At 41.4% G+C, this 23,329-nt stretch overlaps 2 protein-coding genes across 2 annotated transcripts in view; one reads left to right on the forward strand and one right to left on the reverse strand.

Annotated features, from left to right (window-relative positions):
• Positions 1–11,071, forward strand: part of CSGALNACT2 (chondroitin sulfate N-acetylgalactosaminyltransferase 2) — a 45,005-nt gene extending 33,934 nt beyond the window's left edge. Inside the window, exons 5-8 of the mRNA XM_084845257.1 lie at positions 583–761; positions 3,663–3,757; positions 4,573–4,654; positions 7,669–11,071. Of these exons, the coding sequence (XP_084701383.1) occupies positions 583–761; positions 3,663–3,757; positions 4,573–4,654; positions 7,669–7,961 (649 nt within the window). The 3' untranslated portion in view covers positions 7,962–11,071. The remainder of the gene's footprint in view (positions 1–582; positions 762–3,662; positions 3,758–4,572; positions 4,655–7,668) is intronic.
• An 8,482-nt stretch (positions 11,072–19,553) lies between these two features.
• The window catches only part of RASGEF1A (RasGEF domain family member 1A), a 47,921-nt gene continuing 44,145 nt past the window's right edge, over positions 19,554–23,329 (reverse strand). The window contains exon 13 of the mRNA XM_084845258.1: positions 19,554–23,227. Within this exon, the coding sequence (XP_084701384.1) occupies positions 23,203–23,227 (25 nt within the window). The 3' untranslated portion in view covers positions 19,554–23,202. The remainder of the gene's footprint in view (positions 23,228–23,329) is intronic.

Genomic DNA, 23,329 nt, shown 5'->3' on the forward strand with positions numbered 1-23,329 from the left:
GCCATAGTTTCTCTTGAAACCGTTTAATTTAGGGGCAGAAATGAACTGTCACTACCATCTTGATCCTAAATATTTCTGCTATGTATCTGTTGTGCAACTCTTTTTATGCCGATCTTATAGATCAGCTTAAAGCAATAGGTCCAATATGGCAGCTTAAGTGTGCAATCCTATGTATGTTTAGATAGAAACATGTCCTACAACTCTCAGCATGCCTCAGCCACCATGGCTGGCTGGGGAATGCTGGGACTTACAGGACTTTTTTCTATCCAAACATGCATTGGATGGCACCCTAAATCACTTGGCCTTCCAATAGGGGTTTAGACTGCCATCCTAAGGAGTTCCAGAGCTGAAGTGCCACCACAAAGAACACTGTGCTTTGGAACTACTTAGCCTCGTTTTGGAAGGAATCCAGTACAGAATCTCTCCAAAGTGGCAGCATCCATAAGTGTGAAACCGTTCCATAAGATATGTTGGCCCCAAGTTTTGAATGTGCCTATGAAGCATATTTTACCAAGTTCATGCATCATGAACTGAAAAATTAAATGTCTTTTTCCTGATTCTTTTTCTTATTCCTTTTTGTAGAGAGGCTAACTTCCATAATTACACTCTAGTTTCTTTGAATGAGGAATTCAATCGTGGACGAGGACTAGATGTGGGTGCCAGAGCCTGGGAAAAGGGCGAGGTCTTGATGTTCTTCTGTGATGTGGATATTTATTTCACAGCTGAGTTCTTAAATAGCTGCCGCTTGAATGCTGAACCAGGTATGTTCATATTAAGATCCTCCAGGGGTAGTTGATGTTTCCAAAAAGTGGGGGTGCTGCAAGTTCATCAATTCTGCTAAGCTGATTTTCACACCTCCCCTTGGGTCCACCTACTCAATGCTCTTTCTGTATGCTCTGCTCATGGAAACCCCTGCTATCATCTGTGATCACAAAATGAAACCTCCATGTGCAGAGGCAGTATAGCTCCACATGCTTGAAGTTTGGGACAAACAACAGAGAAATGCAGTTTTCCTCTTGCCATGCTTGTAAATTTTACACAGGCATTTGCTGGCCACTCCTAGAAGCATAATGCTGGCCTAGATGGAGACAAATGACCTGCCCAAGACCAAAAACCAGAGAATAATTGCTGGGCTGTGAGCCTCAAATATTAGCTATGTCTCCTCTGCCCCCACCCCTTTTCCATCCAAAAAACCATTATTTCCTCTCCTCAGAAAGAAAAATCCCAGTTTTTCTCACAGGCACCAGCACTTGACTGCCGTTTAGTCTTCAATCTATAGTTCTCTAATCTGATGCAACAAAATGTCTCTATTCTCCATCTTCTTCTCCAGCTTGAAGTGGTGGAGGGACAAAGGTGCATGATTTTAAAGATAGTCTCATTGTGGAAGGAAGCATCTGCCTGTATGCCTCCACCAGCCATCTTTCCCCCGTGACTGCACAATAGTGCAGATGTCCTGTGTGTAGTACTTCCACACTATGGGGCAGGCAGGGAACAACCATATTTGTGCATTTGTACTGGCACCAGGACCTCTTTTACTGACTAACAGGACATGAACACACTAGTACAAATACTCATTTTTACTGTGTCTTGGTGGCATAGTGTGCTGTACAAACTGCATATATAAATGCGGTTGAAAGTCAATTATTTTCTTTAAAAAGAATGTGTTGGACTATAGTGAGATGATAAAAAGAAAAATGAATTTAACTTTCACATGAAATTTCCTCCCAATTTTGAGGTGTCCACAATTCTTTTGTGGAAAGGAGATATAGCACAAGTTTGAGCTATTGCAGCTTTTCATTCGGGAGGGAGGGGCCCATCTCTGACATCATCCAGCCCCCTGGAGATGAATGAGAAGGCAGTCCAGCCACCAGGGCCAGAACAGTTCCCTACCACTGCTTTAGGGGCAGTGCAACCCCTCCAGAATAAGTTAAACATTACACAGCCTTGCTGACAAACCACCCTTAAATAGTACTTCCATCTTGTCTTGGTTGAGTCTCAGTTTATTGGCCCTCATCCAGCCCATTACCACAATCAGGAACCAATCCAGAACATCCACTGCCTCAGCTGGATTTGATGGAAAAGAGAGAGAGAGAGCTGGGTGTCATTCGCATATCGATGACAGTTCCCATCTCCACATAATCTCTCCAGCAGTTTTTAATGTAGATGTTGAACAGCATGGGAGCTAAAATAGAGCCCTGTTCCCCAATTTTGAAAGTCACAGGTACTGTGTGTTGTTTAAAACTGAAAGCAGAAGCCTTTTGTATTTCAGTGATCTCTGATAGCCTGATACCTCCAATCCTTCAGCAAGATTGTGGTGAGGAAGGGAAGAATACCTGTGCCCACAAGGCCAATCTGCAGACATTTTTTTTCCCCAGGTTTTGTCAGCCAGCAACCAAGTCCAGAGTGATGCCAAGTGTCTCCCTTCTAAATCCTTAGCTTTAGGGTGAGAGGGAAAGGCACCTGAAAACAACTGAGCAGTGTCTCCCCACCCCACACCTTATATTCCTGTGAGGTGGAACCCAGACCTGCAGTTCTCACTTGGGTCCACCTCACCTAAGCCAGCAGAATGTATAATGCTGGCCAGGATGGGCTCTTGCTCTCACCACCCAACTCTCCCAACACAACCCTGCCCCCCCTTTGGAGGATGAGAGCTACCATTTTTCACACAACTACTATGAAGAAATACTTTGGCAATAAACTGCCCAGCCCAATGGTAATACAGTCATTACCACTGACTGTAATTTGTGTAGGAATAATGGGCAGCCACCTTTATAGTTTATGTAGATCAAGTGAAGGGCTGACCTGTTCCAAATTTTGAATTAGTTCATAAAAAAACAAATTGTTCATTCATGTTCAACAGAGCCATTCTGAAAACGCTATCTAAGTTGAGGTAGAAATCAGGCAATGGTTTATTTCATTTTATTATATCTATATGTTGTCCTTTCTTCAGGAAACTCAGGGTGGGATAGGCCAAGAGATAGTGACTGATCCAAGGTCACCAAGTAAGTTTTATGGCAGAGTGGGGATTTGTGGCTAAGTCCCCCCAGTTCTAGTCTGGCACTTTAGGTTAAGAGTGGGGAATGTGCAATCTTCCAGGTGTTGTTGGTCTGCAGCTTCCATCATCATCCGTCACTATTGGCTATGCTGGCCAGGATTGATGGGAGTTGCAGTCCAACAATGATCTGGAGGGCCACGTGTTCCCCATCCCTGTTCTAGCCACTACATGCTCTCACAATGACAGCCACATTTTGGGTTGGATCAAAATCTGTAGCAGAGACAAAAGAAGTGCATTTTTGAGATTTGGATTATTTTGCCTACATACCAGGTTTTGACACTTTCTGAAAGTACCGCTTATGATCCTGTTCATAAGCAAAGTCTTTAGCCAGGGCAAGTTTTGAATGTGGGTGCTTTTTACTCCACAGTTTATCTGATGAGCCTGTCCTACGCCCAAACATCCTATTTGGCACTGCACACAGATTTCTCCCTTCCCCCTGCTGCTATCATTACTTAGCGTGGGTCTTTTTAAGCAGAAGTCTTAGGAGGCAAGTCTACCTCTTTTACTTCTTTTGTTAAATGGATTACTAATAAAAAGAGGAGACATGCAGCTTCCCTTTTCTGCTCAAAGATGTCCAGCAATGAATAAATCTCTCCTGTCTTTGCAGGCAAGAAAGTTTTCTATCCAGTGGTATTCAGCCTATATAATCCTGCCATTGTCTATGCTAATCAAGATGTACCACCCCCTGTGGAGCAGCAGTTGGTAAGTGACTGGAGTTTAAAGAAGCTTAAAAACTTTCCCGCTCCATATTAGCAGAGTCAGTTCAATGCAGTGTTTGGTGGAACATTTTTAAAGATGAAGCACCTCTAAACCCAGCTGGATATCTCTTTCCCTATCCTTATAGAACTTGCCCCCAAACATTTCAGCAGAAAGGACACTTACTTCAGTATCTGTGAATGATGCCTACAAATCTTTCTCAACCATAAAATCTTGCAAAGTTGTGTGTGTGTTTGTATGCGTGTTTTAGCATCAAAACCAGAGTGGCCAAGGTAAACAACTCTATCACATATGTTGCAGTGAATAAAGTGGACTTTTCCTAGTGATGCATGCTGTTTTTCCTTTTCAATAAAAGAGAGCTATTGTTTGAAGGAAAAACTCATATGAAGGAAATGGTTCTTATTACGCTGACATATAATTATGTGAGTTGCCAGAGTCTGTCTGGAGCTGAAACTAGACAGGACAACAGACATGGAATTCCCACTGAAAACATGTTCTAGGCACATGGTGATGTTACGTCATAGATTTCTATAACTATAGATTGTAGAGGAGAGTATGATTGCCGCTTTTGGCAGCAGCCCTATGTTGGTTGCCATGTCTAGTTTGGCCTTTGTTGTCATAAGTTTGAGTGGCATATCACAGTCTAACGTTTAAGAAAAGAAATATACTTTGAGAAATTTCAGTGTGAGTCAGTTGAGCGGGTGGGTCAGTGGAGAATTGCCAGTTTCAGGCCCTGCTTTGTTGCTCCTTCTTCAGAGATTTCTGAAAGACCTAAAATGTGTATGTATTTATAATTATAGGTGCACAAAAAGGATTCTGGTTTTTGGCGGGATTTTGGCTTTGGGATGACTTGTCAGTATCGAACAGATTTCTTGTCCATTGGTAAGATGCATAAATCTCTTGGTTTAAGATTTTTCTCTAGGAATGTATAAAATACCCTCTCTTCTATTAGTGACTCTGCTGAGAATCTTGTTGCTTTCTAATGGCTTTTCTGCTCAAGTACATGGCTTAAGCTACCCTTGCACTTCTTAAACAAAGAGAAATTAATCCGGAGGCTCTTTATTAATTTATGTTATTTCTATCTTGCCTTTTGACCTAAATTTATTTCTTGTTCTTTAACTGTGAAAAAAATGCATGAGTTGTTCACACAGCTGGCTTTTTATCACTTCAGCCTTTCATATTCAAAAAAGTAGTCAAAGTTATTGGAACAGCTTCATTTTGTCTATATATGTTAGCACCACCTTGTGGCTTAACTGAATTTTGATATCACGTTGCCTTACTTTAATTATTGTACAACATTGTATTAATGTTTTTTAAAAATACAGTAGCTTTGCACCAATAAATTTTCTCTTATCTCTCCATCCCATATTTGTAATCAAGGCAAATCTACTATATCTATTGTATACTGCCTATTTGCCTGCTCTTAAACTAAAATATGTGCTGACTGCTCTAAGTTTTTGGTTTCTTAGGGTAGAATCCTATGGCTGATAGACAGCAGCTAGATGGCTATAGGATGATTCACTTTCTGGAAACCAAGCTCAGAGCCAGTGCTCTAAGGTTGGTTCCCAGAAAACCGCCCCTCCGCCTACAACTTTTTTGTCGGTGTCTTGTACAAGTGCGCTAGAGCGTAGCACCCCCTGTCCGCTATTTAGCCCAGCATACCAATACCCCTGCCCCCGTCAATGTCCTTGTTAATTTCATCTTCCATTTTGGTGCTTACCTTGCTAGTGAACACCTTTTTTTAAAGGCTGCTTCACATTCTACTAATTGTACCCCATTCAAAAAGCTCCTTCTCCTGTAGCTGCCAGCAGCTTTCGGCTTCCCTGTCTCGTGCTTGTCGCTTCCCTCCACTGTTGTCCTTTTACCTGTCAGATATACATAAGGGTTACAGAGTAGTGACAGGGATCGGTAAAGATACACAAATTTCAAGACAGAGCAGGGAGTCAGGGGGATTGGTAAAGATATGCACATTTCAAGCTAAAGATATGCACATTTCAAGGCGGACAAGTGAAGTGTATCAGTAAATATGTGCAAATTTCATGGCACAGCAATAGAGGGGGAAATTACGCACAATTCGTAGCTGTGAACTTTTGAATGTGCACACTTCTGCAACACTGAAAAAACAAAACAAATGTTGTGGACACTCCCTGTGTCCTTTCTTCCTGATATTTAAGAGCACGGGGCGGAGGGCACTTAGAGAGGATGAGGGAAGATGATGCCAGCACTAGCAAGATCGTGAGGAGCAGCAGGGGGTTTTTTTTTGCGACTCTTGCCATATGGCTTTCTAGCTATTCCCAGCAACCAATGATGAAGTTGCCCTGCCTGGTCTAGACATCACAAGTCACCCTGAAAACAAGCCCCCCTGAACAACCCAACAACAAGCCATGGGTTCTCAGGGTGGCTTGTTTGTGAAAAATAAGCCACCCTACGGAAACCACACCAGGTTTGGACCTCATGACAACCCACCATGGGTGATCACCTATGGTGGGTTGTTGTGTCATGCAAACCAGGTCATAGTTTTAATTAATTTCTTTTTTTTCCAGGAAAGGGAAGCTCTTTATGACAAAGTTTGAGAACCTTTGACTCAATGAATTGCTCTTTTAACATGGTCTTATTACCTTTTGTTCCTAAAATTGCAGTGCCTATTACTTCCTTAGTTTATTGCTTGCTTTAACTGCAGTAGACAAGATTGTTGTATGGTTATGCATGCATATAACTTGCAGTGCTTTCCTGTAAAATATGGACAAGTGGAGACTGGGCAAGAATCCAACCTCTGACCAAGTTCGGACGATCAGTGGGGGAAACAACTGCTGATCACACCACCGGGATTACCCTAATCACCTGTGCCGTGGGTTGCAGTGTCATCCGCACCCGGCATGCGGTGCGAGCACAGTGCATTTTCACCCACCCTACAACCCATTGCTTGCAGTGTGAGTTGTACGGTGAGTGAAAATGTACTATGCTTGTGTCATGTACTGGATTTGGACGAACAGCAACCCATGATGCGGCACAGGTAATTAGGGTAATCCTGGTCGTGTGACCAGTGCACACAGGGGTGGGGGAAACAACCAATGCTGCATTGTTTCCCCTGGCAATCATCTGAACAACCAATCTGTCTGCCCTGTATTTGGCTGGGGATAATATTTTTTTTCTTTCCCTCAGGAACAGAATTTAGTAATTGCAAGTGAAATTGTTGCAAAATGAAACAAAATTCAAAAACTTTGTTCCAGTGCTCATGCCATCAGAAGTAACTGTCTTTTACTATGGCATCTGCTGTGAACTAACATGTGTGTACAAACAGGTTTTTTGTAGAGCTTATAGGCTACTATTACCTTATAGGCCTCTGAATCCCCTCCATTTGCAAGAGAGTTCTTAGCCTTCATGTTTTGCAGTGAAACAAGATTTTTAAATCCATTCCCAAGAATACTGATGATGAGTCTAGGTTTTCAAAGTTCTATAATTGAGTAATTCGAAGTAAAATATATAACATGATCTTCACTGCTGAACAGGTTGCTTTTCTCTCAGCTGAAATGACCACATAAGCAAGGTTTTGCTGACACAGGTGATTACAGCATCTCAGATAGTAGACTTCTATGTTTTCTTGCACAGGATCCATTTTTTACAACCCAGCCTGTAACATGAAACCTACTTTTAATTTTTTTACCATGTGTTTCAGTTTTTCTCTTTCTCTTGCTTACTCTTCCCGCTCTGAAAAAAGGAAGTAAGAAAGAAAGAAAATAGTGGAGGTGCTGCTGGTGTATGACCAACCAGTTGAAGACCTATGATCTATGAAAACAATGTATCTTCTCCCCCCCACCCAATGCACCTTGACTCATGACTGAACTTTATTTCCTTCAAAGGTACAATGTTTCTGATTTCTCTTTGATTTATCACAGGAGGCTTTGACTTGGAAGTCAAAGGCTGGGGTGGAGAGGATGTTCACCTTTATCGAAAGTACCTGCACGGTGACCTAATTGTGGTCAGGACCCCAGTACCTGGCCTCTTTCACCTCTGGCATGAGAAGCATTGTGCTGACGAACTGACTCCAGAGCAATACCGCATGTGCATCCAGTCTAAAGCCATGAATGAGGCATCTCACTCTCACCTTGGGATGCTGGTATTCAGGGAAGAGATTGAGGCTCATCTGCGTAAGCAGGCATACAGGACTAACAGTGAAGCAATAGGCTAGAATTATTCTCAGTGCAATCCTAAGACTCTAGAGTTGCTATGAACCAGCATTGTTCTGAAGCCTTAATTAACTCAGCTAAAAATTTTGGAGTGCCTCTCCCTTGCTCAAGATGAGTTCAAAGATCTTTTTCTCTGGCCAGCTGTTACCTACATATCACACCAGATCAGGCACTTGAGTGAAATGAAGTACTTCAGTGTGCTTTTAAGAGTTTAATTGTGTACGGGGTGGAGAGTGGGCGAGAACAAGGGCAGGATATGTTCACTTTTCCCCATCTAGATTTTTCTCTAATGCTTTCACTTCTCCAATCTGCATTATGTGAGGGTAATTGAACAAGAACTGTCTGCTCCACTGCCTATAGTTATTTTGTACTGCTCACTTCACTGTAGTTTTTAGAAAAGGATACTATATGTATGTATGCATTCTGTGGGAAGAATCAAACACTAAGGCAAAAGCTATGGAGAACCATATGCAAAACATGATACGTTGTGCAGCTAGAATCACTGAATTCGCCTTATTAACCATCAGGTACTTAAATCAACTTGCAAAAACATGTATTTAAAGTTTTTAAAAGAGGCCATTGAACAGTTGACAATCATTTTGTCATTCTGTTCTTTATCAGATTGTAAATGAGTTGAGCTTGCTATTTGCTTATCCTAGCTACTGGCCAAATAATTTTTTGCATGTTTCAGGATGTAGAAAGAGATGCTGTCTTGAACACAAGCAGTTTACTTCATTGCCTCATTATTACACTTCTGATATTCTTTGTTCTTCAGATGAATGTTGAAGTCTTTGTCACCTGGGTGAGGGGATCAGAGAATATGGCATTTAAAGATTAGAGAGACATCACTTGCTAACTGTGCTAGCTTGGATCCATTTTTTCATTTAATTTTGGCAGTAGGTACAAGAACGCCTCCTGCTCATGCCCCATTGAAATGAATGGTAGTTGGAGAAGAGTAGACCTGTGCTTTTATGTGGTCTGTATTCATTTCAAATGGGGTTTGCCAAGCAGACACAAAAAGCTCATTAAGTTCTTTGGCAGTGAAAAGAGGCAGCTTTTAGCTCTGAATGACAATGTACTAGTTGGAAAGTGTTCTGAATGCTGATCCCTGTTTTAACATGTAGTTTGCCTTTATATAACATTGCGGAGAGCAATGTAACTTGTCCGAAGTGGGGAAGAATGTAACGCAAGTTGGCTTGCTGTTGTCTTCTCTTTATAATTAAATTGAATACTCGTGTGTTTTAATATTTGACTGGAGCCTTATTTTGAGGTTATGAAAGAAATGTGCCTCAACCCTATAGAGAGTTGTGAATGCATATAGAGTGGTGTAGCTGCAAAATCCTATGAAAGGGATTTAAGGCAGACCCATCCTGCTATAATACTTTAACAGTTGCAATACCATTCCAGCACCTCAGTGTCAAGATCTGCACTAGTGTGCAAGTTTTTACTTATAATGCAGAAGGCTGTCAACACTTGGGGACAAAATAGTTCACATCCAGCAGGTGGAAGCTTGTAAGCATATGAAAGTTTTGCAAAATGGCCCTGGGTGGCTACTGTGAAAGTCCCCTAGGAGCCATAGACCCTTAATGTTGCTCTGCATGACAAAATATCCAACTATCCTACTCTAGAGAAAGATGTCCCTCTTTTTACCATCATCCCCAGAAAACCATCCAGGGGGGAAGGAGAGGTGGGAAGCAAGGCCACTCTATTGGCTCTGCTGAGACACCAGCTCCATTTGGCTCCTCTCCCTGAACTGTTTCCTTTCTAGACAGTCATTAAAAACTATTATGCATTACTATATGAACTACTTGGTGCCTAAGCTTTGTTGACTTCCACATCCCTTTTCTGTTTGTCAACATTTTTAGATTGTAAGCCTGCAAGCAGGAATCATCTTGTTGTTATTCTTAGATTAAGCCGCTCTGGGAGCCCTTTCAACTGTAGTGGGGTAAAATGCTTTAAGTAAATTAATAAGCCAGATATTACCTTCACATGTGACCATAAGAGCTCCAGGATGGACGGATGCAGTGCAGCATCCTCTTTCGAACATTGGTCAAGCAGGTGCTTCCAGGAAGCCAACAAGCAAGGTGGGAAGTCCCTCCCCTCATTATGTGTCACCCAACAACTAGTGTTCAGAGAGATAATACCTCTAAACAAGGGGATTGTATTTAGCTATGTTGGTGAATAGCTTTTAATAGCTTCTATTTATTTATTACATTTCTATACTGCCCAATAGCCAAAGCTCTGTTCTCCATTAACTTGATCTCCTTTTAAAGCTTAAATTTTCCCTCAAAGTCTGTCTTTTATCAAAAGCAGCTGTAGGAGGCTGCAAAGTTTAGGGGATGGTAAAGCTTTCCCCCTCAGTCATTTCCCGCTCAATTGGCCAGAAAAGCCAGGTGGACAAATGTTTTTGGTGGGAGGGAAATTGAGAGGGGAAAAGTACCCAGAGAGTGGTCTTCCCACTGTTCCTGCACTTGAGATCATAACCTCCTGTGGCTACTTCTGGTTTAAAAATGGAGGGAAAGTTATGCACAAATGTATTTAACTTCTTTGGCTCTAAGCCAGTATTACTTACGGCAGCAAGTTCCATAACGTAATAGTTATGGAAGAAGTCCTGAATGTTTTCAGCTCATCTGATATGTTCCTTACCATGGTTTGCATGATTTGACGTAACGTGGTGGATAAAGAGTAAAGCATTTCCTCCTTTTACAGAATTTCTAAACTTCTAATAAAGAATATCTAAACCTGCATAATAACTCCAGGTGAAGAAGTCAGCATCATCTTCATATCACCTTCACTGCATGAGAAATTGGATGCACAGCTTATGTTTCACACAGGATACTGCAAAGAATGGCCAAAATAAAGTGTTTATCAAAACAGTGTAATCTGATGAAGCACTGTTTTGAGTCCTTGTGATTTCCACATCAAGAATTGTAATGGACTGAGCATGAAGTTAGGCAGCCAGCGAGGGTGGGTCGTATCCATACTTTGCTCCTGGTATAGCTGACCAAATCCCATTCTTCAGTGCCTTCCAAAGCTGTGCTGCAATACCTGTTCATCTCAGTGCCTCCAAGTAATATCCAAATAAGTTACAATAAAACATGTTTCTCTCAGCACATGGCCGCAGCAATAAGAGTCTATATCATACATAAGTCTGTTCCTGACCTTTAGAAGTTTAGAACTTTGAAGAGACTGAGCGCAAACCTGATGGTTGTGGAGAGCTTTGCCTTAACACTTGTACATGTCCATCAATTGTTGACAATCTGCTTTCTACTGCAACTAAAGTCATAATACCTGACCTTGTCTTCGCTATGCTTGTTGCACATGCCAGTCCTTTTGGTTTCACAGCAGGGTAAATTATGTGACCTGTTAATCTCCTATGAGAGAGATCAAGACACACAAGTGAATTCAGTTTCCTTTAACAAATGCAGCTTGGAGCAAATAGTCCTAAAAGAGCTTTTTCTAGAGAAGGGAATTCTTATAATTCATCCTGTGCCTTATTGTGAGATTAATTACAGCTTTTATGGACAGGTATCTTGACCTGTCTCCTCAGTGAGAAAGAGAACAAGACACTTGGTTCAGTGTTAATCAAAAGTAAATTACATGGTCAGCAAGGATCAGCATGTAGATTTTTGTCACTGTTCATCAGCAAATATCAACAGTTTAAGGTCCTCTTCCCTTTCTGTCAAACTGGGAGACATCAACGCAGCCTGGTTGGTTTGTTCTGATGCACTTGGATTGACAACTGAAAGCATATGTTCTCAAATCCTTATATACTTAGGAAATTCCAGGGGGGGACAGTCCAGAAGAGGCAGCCAGAGCTGTAAGGTGCATAGCATTCTAAATGAGGCCATTCTGCAATTTGTATAATAAGACTGGCATTTGCTCTTTTTTATTTTCAGTCATTTTCCTAGTGCAGGCTACTTCTCTGTGTTCAGGGAATAAGCTCTTCTAGAACATGAATGATGTGGAACTGAGCGCGTGTACTGGGGAAACTTCCCATTGTGACCCTGGCTCTGTTCTCCAGGAAGACAGGCTACTTTCTGTCCAGCAGAGCTGCCCCAGAAACATTTACTGAAATGCACAGGAGCTTGCTGTGTGTAACTTTGGGTTAAAGTCTGGATGCTGGAGTGCCCTTGTATGGTGCTTGGGAGAAAACTAGAGAGAAAAGGTCAGAGCTTTTCTAGAAAAGCAGCATATCAAGAAAATAAAACAAAAAGGCAATCTAATAGTTACCTGTGAAGGTAGGGATAGAAAGGGAAGTGAGATGATAGTTAAAGAAGCTGCATGGTGATTCTTTGATGAGGGCATGGAAGAGCATGAGGGAGGCTGCAGTGATGGAAGTTATAAAGTTGGCAGTAGAAACTGGAGACGGGAGGTTTATAAATGTCCCTCCTTATGCTCTGAAAATCAAGGAATAAGAGTGGAAATCCTTGGCATCAAGGTGAATCCAAAAACAGAGGCAGAAATGAGATTTTTCTAGGTTGCAGGAGACCACTGGAAATGGGAGTGCAGAAAAAGGGCACTCAAAGCCAGAATTCCAGAGCCAGGCTATGTTTATCGCAGTAAGACCTGGGATTGTTGAAAAGATCAGAGGTTCAGCGGTACAGGAATGGGCACCAAGGCATGAATCAGCCAGACTGAATTCCTCCTAGCAAGGCCACTCTCCAGAAAAACCCATTTTGGAAACTCACTGAGTTCGGGGAAATCTAAGACAGTTACAGGCTTAGACACAAAGACTGCAAAAAAGTAGAGTAGTCCTGGAATAGTCCTGTCATGTACTGTCATTTCCATGGGTATCTGGAACAGGGAGAGGAAATGTGGGAGGTGTAGAACTTTGCCAGTTGTGACTAGTGGCTGGTGAGGCTTTTTTTAAAGTGTAAAAATAGAAGGTAAACAAGCCTCTGTCACCTTGTGTATAAAGTCAGGCAAGCCAACCCATCCCAGTTTTCAGAAATATCTGCAGCCACTATTCAATCTTTAGAAGTATCTTTTGTTCCCCACCCCTACAAATAGCTGAAAAAAGCTTGGTCAAAAATATTGACCCAGCTCTGGTCATAATTTCAGGGCAATCCGTAGCTGATGGATGGGTGACACTGTTGCTTTCTTCAAATTTGAGCTCATCAATACTTTCAGGAGGTCCCGGCCTCCGTTGTCCAATTCAATAGAGAGTTTTGGTGGGAAACTTCCAGATGTATTTTGTCCTAGCTTGCCAGACGTCTCCAATCTTCCAGACAAGTGGAAACTTTTGGAGCCAAACGAACCATGAGGGGAACACAAAATGGAGGCAGCTGGTGATCTTTGGCAACAAAATAACAGAAGGAAAAAAAGCTGAACAAATGTGTATCAAACTACCAGAAATTGGGGGTGGGAAATGTAGAAATCAGTGAGATTTTTTTGAGAGTTTTGAACAGAAGAAAGAAAGATAACCAGAACCCTTCAGAAAGTCAAAGCTGTAACCAGTTTGCTATGGGCAATTTGATGCATATGTGTCATGGTTAGTCAACCAAACATTAAGCATTTCAGGTGTGAGGAAAATGGGACTCTGCTCTCACAAGGAAAGGTCATGCTTCCTTTGGTAGCATGTCCAAGGCGCTCTCTTTTTTTTTACACAAAGTCCAGTAACTGGAGAGTAGGCAAACTGGGTTGTATCCAATGTTCGTCCAACTTAAATCCTATTAATTTCAACTGGTCTGTTCTTAATAGGGTTAACAATGGACACAACTTGTTGCTACCCCTGTCCCAAATAAGGTGGGATTGTTCATGTTTTCATATTGATTACTTGAAAGCCCTCAAGGGGCTTTTTAGGTGTTTGACATGAACATCTGAAAATTCCCCTTAGCTACTGCTCCTCTTTCTCCAAAGGGAGAAAAAAAGACTTATCTTGGAGGAACGGTTGCAAGCATTTTTCCCACCAGGTTCGTGGAGCTTGACTACACCCCCCCCCCGGTCCCTGGCAGATAACAACACTTCCCATCTCATCTGCATCCTCTGTATGGTCCTGTGGGCTGACCCATTGGCTGAAAACAATGGGTGGCATGTTATTTTCTACCAGGTATGATAGCGTTTATAAGCAAATCCCATCATCCCCATCAGAAAACAAATGCTGCAAATGAAAGCCCTCTGCTGCCTTCCACCTTTCCCCAGGGTAAGGTTTTATTTCTTGGGAAGTGGGGAGGGAGTGGCAGAAGAGAGCTGGGCCCAATCCAAGCTCACATTGAGGTGGGCCTGCTCAAATGGAACCACTCCATTTGAGCAAACCCATACCTACTCTGTCAGCATTTCCTAAATGATTTTTACCAGTATGGCAGCGTTCTTTCTCTTGTATCTGTAGGAGCCAATTTTAAAAACTCCGCTTGGATGTGGGGGATATTTAAAAACTGAATTGGGCAATATCCAACAGGGCCATTGTGTGATTGGCCTCTCCCACTGATTCCATTACATAGGAAGGACCCACTTCTTGCATGATGGAGATTTAACATTTCCTTAAAAACCAAGAACAATGTCACATAATATAACATATGATCCCAAGGGAACATATCATATAACTACATCCCAAGGACCTGTCACTCCCCCCCCCCTTTTAATTTATGGTAACAAAAAGTGGATCTGATGTAATGGAACAAGTTAGGTGCAAAATATATAAACCATGCAACTTCTTCAGGGGTCATCACTGGTGGTGTTTAATATATGCATCTCAGGGTGTGGATATATTGCAGTTACCCAGAGTCTTGTTATTTGTGGCAAATGGGGATTGCTGAGGGATCAAGAATGGGAGATTTTGCAAACTGGGGAAATATATTTTTGGTTCTTTCAATGATTATAGGTCTATTTGGACAAGTGAGCTAGTACTTTTTGTGGGGGAGAATAACTTCTGGGGATGGTGGAAGTTGTAGTCTCATATTAAAATGCAATTCGCACACAACTGAAAACTGGTCTAGGTATATTAATCTAATAATGTAACAATATTGAAACACACAATCATTTATAATTTTTTCTGATTTATCTTTTAGTGAAAATTATTAGTGCTTAAACAGAAATAATATGAATGTGAAAAAACAATGTAAATATAATATACATGTAATAGAAAATGTTAACATCTATATCAAAAAGTATATTCAACAAAGTTTTTCTGAAAAATCTTTTGCCAAAACTTTTCTGAAGGTCTTCTGAAAATCTTTATCCAAGAATCACTCACTGAAAGTTTTTTTTACAGGAACCCAGTACTATCCTGTTTCACGCATATATAGCTTCTTCAGATTGAGCAACACCTCAGACACAACAAAAAAGCTGTGGCAATGATGCAATCCAAAAAGTGTTTTAAATGAGCTAGGCTGCTTTATCTGTTGGCACTGGTTGCATTTTGTCTTGTACAGCGACACAAGGCTCAAACCACAGGCAGATAATTTTACATGCTGTAATGGCGGTAAGTTGAGTCAGCAGCTGTGAGTTGTAGTCTAACATGTCTGATGGGCACCAGATTAGGCAAGGCTGGACTAAAGCATATACCTCCCTTTTTGATTATATTGACTGGATTACTTTTCATGTCCACTTGGTGGCACACATGATCTTTAGCGTTTTAGGGAGGGTTATGTGCACTTGTGTGCTTGATAAACATCCTTTCCCCACAGAATGCTTAATAAAGCTTCACCTGTCTTGTGAAATTTAAAATCCCTATTCTGGTGATGTAATCCAGTCAGTTTATTCCTGCTGCAATTGGTGTCAAAACAGTTGAGTTCAGTGAGAGTATAGTTTTCTCTTTGTTACAAATCTGATGGTGGGAAAAGTATGAAACAAAGAGTTGTTTCACACATTGCATAACACTAAACCTGGGCTGGCCACTGAACTGAATACTCAGCAACGAGCTGCAGCCAATCCAGACTCTCTGAGTGCACCAATAGGACACAATGTGTTGTCAAATACCTGTTGTTGCATTTTATACTTTCAGGTGTACAATAATAATTATTTTTTAGGTGTACACTTTAAACACATTGTACAAAGCAGTCAAAGGAGGGATGTATGAGAATTTAGTTTCTGTTCACAAATTATGTGAACATGTCCTGTTTGCAATTTTGAATGTGGGTGTGAGCAGGAGTGCTTTTTTTAAAGAAATGTTTGCTAATTCCCGAATTTGTGGTTGTGTTCAAAAAATGCGTTTTTTTTAAAATGCGCCTTTGAAATGCACATTAAAAAAAGCAGTTCCATGCTTTAGCCAGTGGAGGAAATGCACATTTTCCTGTTTGAAATGAGCACTTTTCTTGTGTGAATGAGCCAAAAATCAGATCAAAAACGAAAATGAGCCAAAATGAGCTTCAAAGTGAATTTCAGGGAATTTTGGCAAGCTCAAAAAATCACCTGGTTCTCCCATCCCTAGTCCAAATGACTAACCCAAAGTTGCCAGAGCACTTTTGTGTCCTGAACTTATCAGCCTATGGACATCATTCAATTCCTAGTTGGATGTTTACTGAATCATTCCCCCAATGATAGCTGGCACCTCAAAATTCTAGTTGGGCACAGGTGGATGCCCCCATGTGCACTTTCCTGACTTATTGTCACAAATTCATCCTTGCATATAGACTGTCACCCCAGAAAGACAAACTAGTTTCCCTCTTGAATTCTTCAACATTGATGTTGAGCACTCCCGTATTAAGGGGTCAGTCTACATGACCTTTATATGTTCAGGAGGCTGCTTCTATATGGGGGGACTCCACATCCAGCTTGCTGTGTGGATAATTTCAATCTGAGGTTAGGGAGACCTTGTTTATACATAACCATAGTACTACCCAGTTGGAGCACTCTATTCTGTAGGGTGCACACTAGTTCAACACTCTTTTGGTATCCAGTTCATCAAATTTCCTATAAAGTATCATAGGCCTGGTTCACACATCACAACAACCCTGAGTTTTTGTTGTGAACACAGCTGCTGATTAATCTTGCTACAAGCGAGTGGCTAAACAACCCAGGGATGGTCCGTCCCTGGGTTGTTTAGCATGACAAACAAACCAAGAATGCTGGCTTGTCAGAGGAGACCCAAGCCAGAGTTGGAACCCAGAGTTACCTGGCGTTTTTATTTCTCTCTTGGGGTGGGAAGGATAATTGCTCTACCTTGATTGATAGGGTTAGCTGAAGAGAAATGGATCCTGAACTATCAGGTCTCCAAAACAGTGTCCTGCATGCCCTCAACAATCTTTTTGGCTCCTTTTGAACCATACCAACCTAGCATCCCGGCCATATATGCATTTCCCATATTTTGCCCCACCACTTGCCCCATGGCTCCTGTAGCAGAAAGATCCCGGCGCCTCCTATTTCTTAGCGCCTGCTTCTTTCTTTATGGAATCCTGGGGATCCTGTTGCTGGGGCAACCAACAGCCAAAGGCAGGTGGTGGCTGGTATCTTTCAGGAACACTCCCTCACAAAGTAAGTGAATCCATCATTTTCTTTGTCATCTGAAGAATCAGCTGAGAAGGCTGCTTTCTTTTTTTCTTGAACTGCTCCACATCAAGGATGAATGTGGTATCTAACTAAAAGGGTGTGAGTTGAAGGAGTCCATTGCCTTTCTTCTGTGAGCAGAACTTCCTACATCTGTGCAGAAGCAACATCAAGTTGTAGCCCATTAGAAGGGATAATTGTCAGATTCTCTCCTTGCAAGGGAGGATTTGCAAGCCTAAAGCTTTATCCTGCTGCTGTCAGGTTGGTTGTCTGCAGCCATGGCTTTCTGACTGGGTAACATTGGGTTAAAACCCGTTTGGAAAGGAACTGGGGTGGATTCTGCTGGAGGGGGAGGTTGCTTTCCTAGTATTGCCCTTGATTAAATTTTGATCATCAGTGCAAGTTAGCTAATAATCAGGGATGCAGCTGGTATTGGAGCTGAATATTGACTGATCTTATTGGCTGGCCTGGAATGACACACTTCTCCCCCTTAGGATTTATTCCGCTGATGTATTGTGGCACTGCTTGCATCAAGTCAAGAGTGCCTTAGCCACATTGAATAGTTTCTTGTTGTTTAATGGAATGGAGTTTTGAAACTGTTTATGCTCTGACACAAGAGTAAAAAGAGTTTTACAGGATGGAATATAAGGTTGAAAAATGGAGCAATCTACATATTAGGAGGAACCGGCCATCAGTAAAACATTACTGGTATACCATGATCCCATCAAATCGGATGGAAAGTGAAAACGTTTCTTAAGCAGCTAGAAAGTCTGTCAAAATAGTCATCTGGCTAAGACAAATGTCTTACGCTAGCTCTTTTTATTAAAGGAGACACTGTGCTTGAAGGGCTGTACGTATATCATCTCAGTAATCCTTATAACAACAATATAGATTGAGGGTTGGTGTGCCCTGAGGGGTAGAAGCTTGCCTCTTTGTTAGGATGATATCTGAACAGGAAACTTCTGGTTAATCCTCTTAAAGAGCAATCCTATGGCCCCTAGACAGTGTCTAGGGGAAGGCATAGGACACTTTGGATTTCCAGATCTGTGGTCGGAGACAACACTATGCTCTTGGAGCCATGAATCAGCGCTCTCCACCCCTTCACAGCCAGTGCAGAAAGCACTGCACTGGCTGCCTCTCCAAGGCTGGGAACACAACCTCAGCGAGAGCACCCCGAGGTAGAGGGGGCACACCAGTGGGCAGGGAGGGGACTGGAGAGGCTGGGATACGAGCTATCCTGAGGCCTCACCAGCCCTCTTCTCTTGCCCTCCAAGACACCTATTCGATGGGCAAAAAAGCAACAATTGCCTCCACCTCTCCTCCTGCTCTGCACTGGATGGTCATAAGCTCTGAGTTCGGAGGTTTATAAGCATCAGGCGCAGAAGTAATAGAACTCCACCTGAATGACTATGTTATGCCAGTCCTCCTGTTGCGGTCCTCCTGCTAACGCTACCAAAATCCCTCCACCTCATCCCAGCAATCAGCGTGCTACTTTATACAAAAAAAAGTTACAACAGTTCAATGTAGCCTGGTTGAAGCAATTCGATTTTATTAATGCAAGCACATCAAGTCAAACACAGAATATCCTGCTTTATGGTACAGCTTTATATGTAGCAATTCAGCTTGGAATAACAAAACACAGATGTTGAAAGAATGTATTGAACCAAAGGAAAAGAAAAAAAATAATAAAAAGCCATGTAGAAATGGCACTTTTTCAAGTATATACTAGAACCAATTGACCACTGGAGTGCACATTCATGTAAAAGCTTCTTTTCTTCTTAAATATGCATACATAAAAAGTGTTCCAGAATTGCGTTTCAAATATATATCTCTGAAATTTAAAGCATCCCTTTGTAAATTTCAAATACATTAACAAAACTGATATACAATCCCTTTCATAGTGTTTGACAATGTTGCTAGATAGGACATCTCTGAAAGTGCAAAACATCACTGTAATAATACAGTATAAATATTCTCTTTAGTCCAGGGCTGAAAATCAATACTTCACCATGGGAAAAATAGCAGCAGAGCACAAATAAACAAAGCCACTGATTCTCTGTCTGTCTTTGTGGGGCTATCTTTCTGTTAATACACAGTATTTCTGCTTCCTCTTTAGACTTGTATAAATAATTTCCATTGGTTCTGTTTAGCTTTTTTTTTTTTTTTTTGGCCTTGTTCCCTGAACAATTTTAGTGGTGGCAGCAAAATGCTTTGGCAAAATGTATTTTTTTTTCAATAAAATGGATAGATACGTTCCCAGTTAAACATGTATTAATTAGAAAACAGGAATAGGATGGAAGAGAAAGGCCCCTTCACACATGAAGCTTTTAGGTGTGACCTAATGGTAGTAAACTTGCAAATATTGAAGTATATTAATGACCTGCTATTAGGTCTTAGTTTAATTGTCCTAGAGGAAAGCAGTAGGTGCATGATAATACATGATTATCAATTAAACTGAGCATTATATTTAAGCTGGTGCTCAGTGTTATTTTTTGTCTCCTAATTAAAAAAGTAATTAGTAGAAAGTTGGAATAAGCTCATTTTTTTTAAAGCAAATGAGAAACCTGAAGCCCAATAAGAGTTCTAATCAGCGATCAGTGATCTAATGAGCCATATATTCAAGAACATTTAAAGTAAGTTTAAATTGACTAGCTTAATTGGCTTTAGAATATGTTAACTGTGGTCTATGGGGACTGTTCCACCATGTGACTTGGCCACATCTTTTAAAGCTGAAATCTAACACCAGGCCCTTCAGTTCCGTACAGTCTGCCTTGTTCTAATAGGGTAGCTCTGCTTTTATGGGCTGGTTCACACATGCATCTTCATCACTTGAAAACCAAAACATCACATGACAATTTATGTGTGGAGTCTGCTCCAGTGGCACTTGACTGTGAACAATCAAGTGATGTAGCCTAGATGTGTGAACAGCTCTATATTTTTTTCAAAGGAGCCAACAGGAGAATAGTGTAGCTGTTAGAAATGAAGACTCAAATTGGCAAAACACAAGATTGATAAGATTGATAATGATTAGAAAACATTTTCCAAAGCAATGTAATAAATTAACAAGAGAGGTGTTGAAATACATATCAGTTTAAAATTGTGCATTGTATCACTGTAATTGGACCAGCATGTGATGGAGTGCCTAGATCAACTTTTTAAAATGTTTATCCCAATAATTCTATAACAGCGTCCAACATTTCAGCAAGAGTTAGACTTCAAAGGGTGAGTTCACAATATCAGTATAACTCAAATAATTACTTAGTAACCTGATTGGGAGAATTTGCTTTTATATGTTATCATGTGATCAATGGTCATGAATTTGATACCTGTTATAACCATCAATTTACCTACTAAAGAGTCACGCAGGAAGGCAGCAAATCTTTCCAAATCCACTGACCCTATCTGTATGATGGTTTAACTCAGGGGTTGGCAACCTTTTGGGCCATGGGCACATTTGACAATTTGAGAAACTGTCCTGGGCATCACCACAAAATGGCTGCTATGGGAGGTGTGGCAAATGACAAGTAACCTGCCCAAAAGACTGAGTACAAGGCCAAGGCCAAGGCCAAGTTTGAGCCCCAACGCACCGAACAATTCCTTTGAACCCAGTTTTCAGCACCAGGAGAAACCAGTTTCACAGCAATCTCAGCTACTGGTAAAAAAGTGGGAGGGGTAGCGCACCTTCACAAATGCCAAGAAAGGTGGCGGGATGGGGGGCATACTGGCACATTGCCTATCCCTGGTTTAACCTTTAATTTGGTCTCTGAACTCACACTGTCATTTTTTTTAAAAATGTCCTCCTTTACTCTTCTGTTGTGACACACCACCTTTGACATCCTCCAACTAATTTCGGTATTTATTAGCCAGATGCTAATTTGTAAAAGCGAAATGCCATTACTGGTTTCTATTTTGCCAAGATTGTGATGATTATACTCCCCACCCATCATTTTAAATCCCTAATAAATAAAACGCAAATGTAAACTAAAGAGTTCTCAGAACCAGTAAAACGGTAGTAACGGGGGAAGAAAATTAGAGAGATCAAGCAATTATCCCATTTTACCTTGTAACAAAAATAAGTTCTGCTGCACCATTATTGTTATAGAGACAGGTATACTCTAGTTTGTGTGCCGTATCTTCCATTATATTTACAAAGCTGTAGCTGGTTTTTTAAAGACATCCATATTCTTATTTTGTTTGCTTCCAACCCAGAATTGTAGAAGAAGGTACGCTAAACAATTTCAGTACCTTGTAAGGCACTATTCTCTGATGTAAGAGGGGAGCAGCCTCGCTGCTACAGTGTTTTAAGGCCAGACTAAAGGAAATGAGGAGTCCTTGTGCTGATCTGGGGCTCTCACACTTGCGCTCAAAGGTCAGTTTATGCATCTGGCAAAATGGAATGAAGCTTGACCTGGACTTTACCTCTTCAGGCTGTAGGTGATGGGGTTAGATATTTGAATGTTCCCCATCAAAATGAACATATTGGCCTAGGTCCTAAGGTAAGTTAGCAGAGGGAAGGTTTCCCATCCATGTTTCCCCACTCCCCTGCAGCTACCTGCGACCCACAAAAGCCTTTCTAGAGAATTGGGGGGCCCTCCTCAAACAATTTGAGATGGGGAGTGTGGGGCTGCTGATGCGAGGTGGTGGCGGTGGAGAGAATGGAACAGGAAACTTCCCATCTGTGAACTTCCTTAATTTATCTTCTCATAGGATTTGTAGCATTGTTTAGAAAAAAAACTGGTGTATCAGGGAGAAAGGTTTGGTCTAGTCTTCTCTGTACTATGTTTTCCCCTTCTATGCGAACATTCAAACCTGCAACCAGCTCCACACTTCACCATCTACAATGGAACAGTCCAGGCAAAGCTTTACTACTTGATTCTGCCTGACTGTATAAAGTGGCCATAAGAGCACAATTTTCCAGAGCTCTACAAATCAATGAGGCAAGGAAGGCAGCATCAAAAAAGAAAATGTGGGAAACCCAGAACAATGAAGATGAATTCCAGAAGTGTAGCAGTGTAAAATATATTGTGCGCGGGGGGGGGGGGGGGAGAGAGAGATTACAAAGCTATGGCACCTAGAAGACTAACAAATTTACCATGGCATGAGCTTTCACAGGAAAACACCTCCTCCATCAGGTACAGCAAAGGTACAATGAGGCATGCTTTGGAAGCTGACTTTGCCCCACTCTTCCATAGGAATGGGGGAACAGGAGATGCAAGCTCTTCAAAATATCAGATGACCCAAATGGGGTTACAGTTTAACAAGGGCTCTGTGCTTTCGCATCATTAGCGGCTAACCTAAGTCGACCTGTGCTAATCCTGGAAAATGCTCTTGTGCCTCTTTGGGTCTGTGGAAGCCTTGCTGATTTTCAAGTGCATCAGCCCCACGTAGCGACATTTATTTTCCGCAAGTGTTGGGTGGGTCAAGGCAGAGCGAAGCACTGAACCTGTACATGTATAGTGTCCATCTGAGAGTGTGCATGAATCAGGCAGAAGTAATCAAACAATAAAATAAAGATCTGGATGTCGTTAGAATAAGACATCACCATGGATTCCCCCCACCCCCATCACTTTCATCTCTGAGAACAGGGCCCTGCCCTTAGTTTAACAGTTAAAAAGCAAAATCCTTCACTTTTAAGTGCCTTAAGGTTGATGTGAAATATTTAGCAATTTTCTTCTTCATTTGTAATTCATAAAAGGTATTGTATATACAAAACAGGCCCCAACCAGTGAGGCTTTCCTTTCTCAAATCATGTCGCTCAGGATTTAAAAACAATGTTTTTAGTGTGTGCTTTAGAATCTGGAGCAAAAGTCCACCATCTCAGGCTCTGTTGAGCAGAGTTGTCCTAAAAATGAAAAGATAAAGATCACATCAGCAAGCCATCGTTAAAAGATCTTAAAAGATAATCTTAAATTGGAGAAGGCAGAGGTATTAAGACAACCAGGCC

Source organism: Heloderma suspectum, chromosome 3, assembly GCF_057233095.1.
Source record: "Heloderma suspectum isolate Gila_16-S chromosome 3, 16-S_ref, whole genome shotgun sequence".
Classification (NCBI taxonomy): domain Eukaryota; kingdom Metazoa; phylum Chordata; class Lepidosauria; order Squamata; family Helodermatidae; genus Heloderma; species Heloderma suspectum.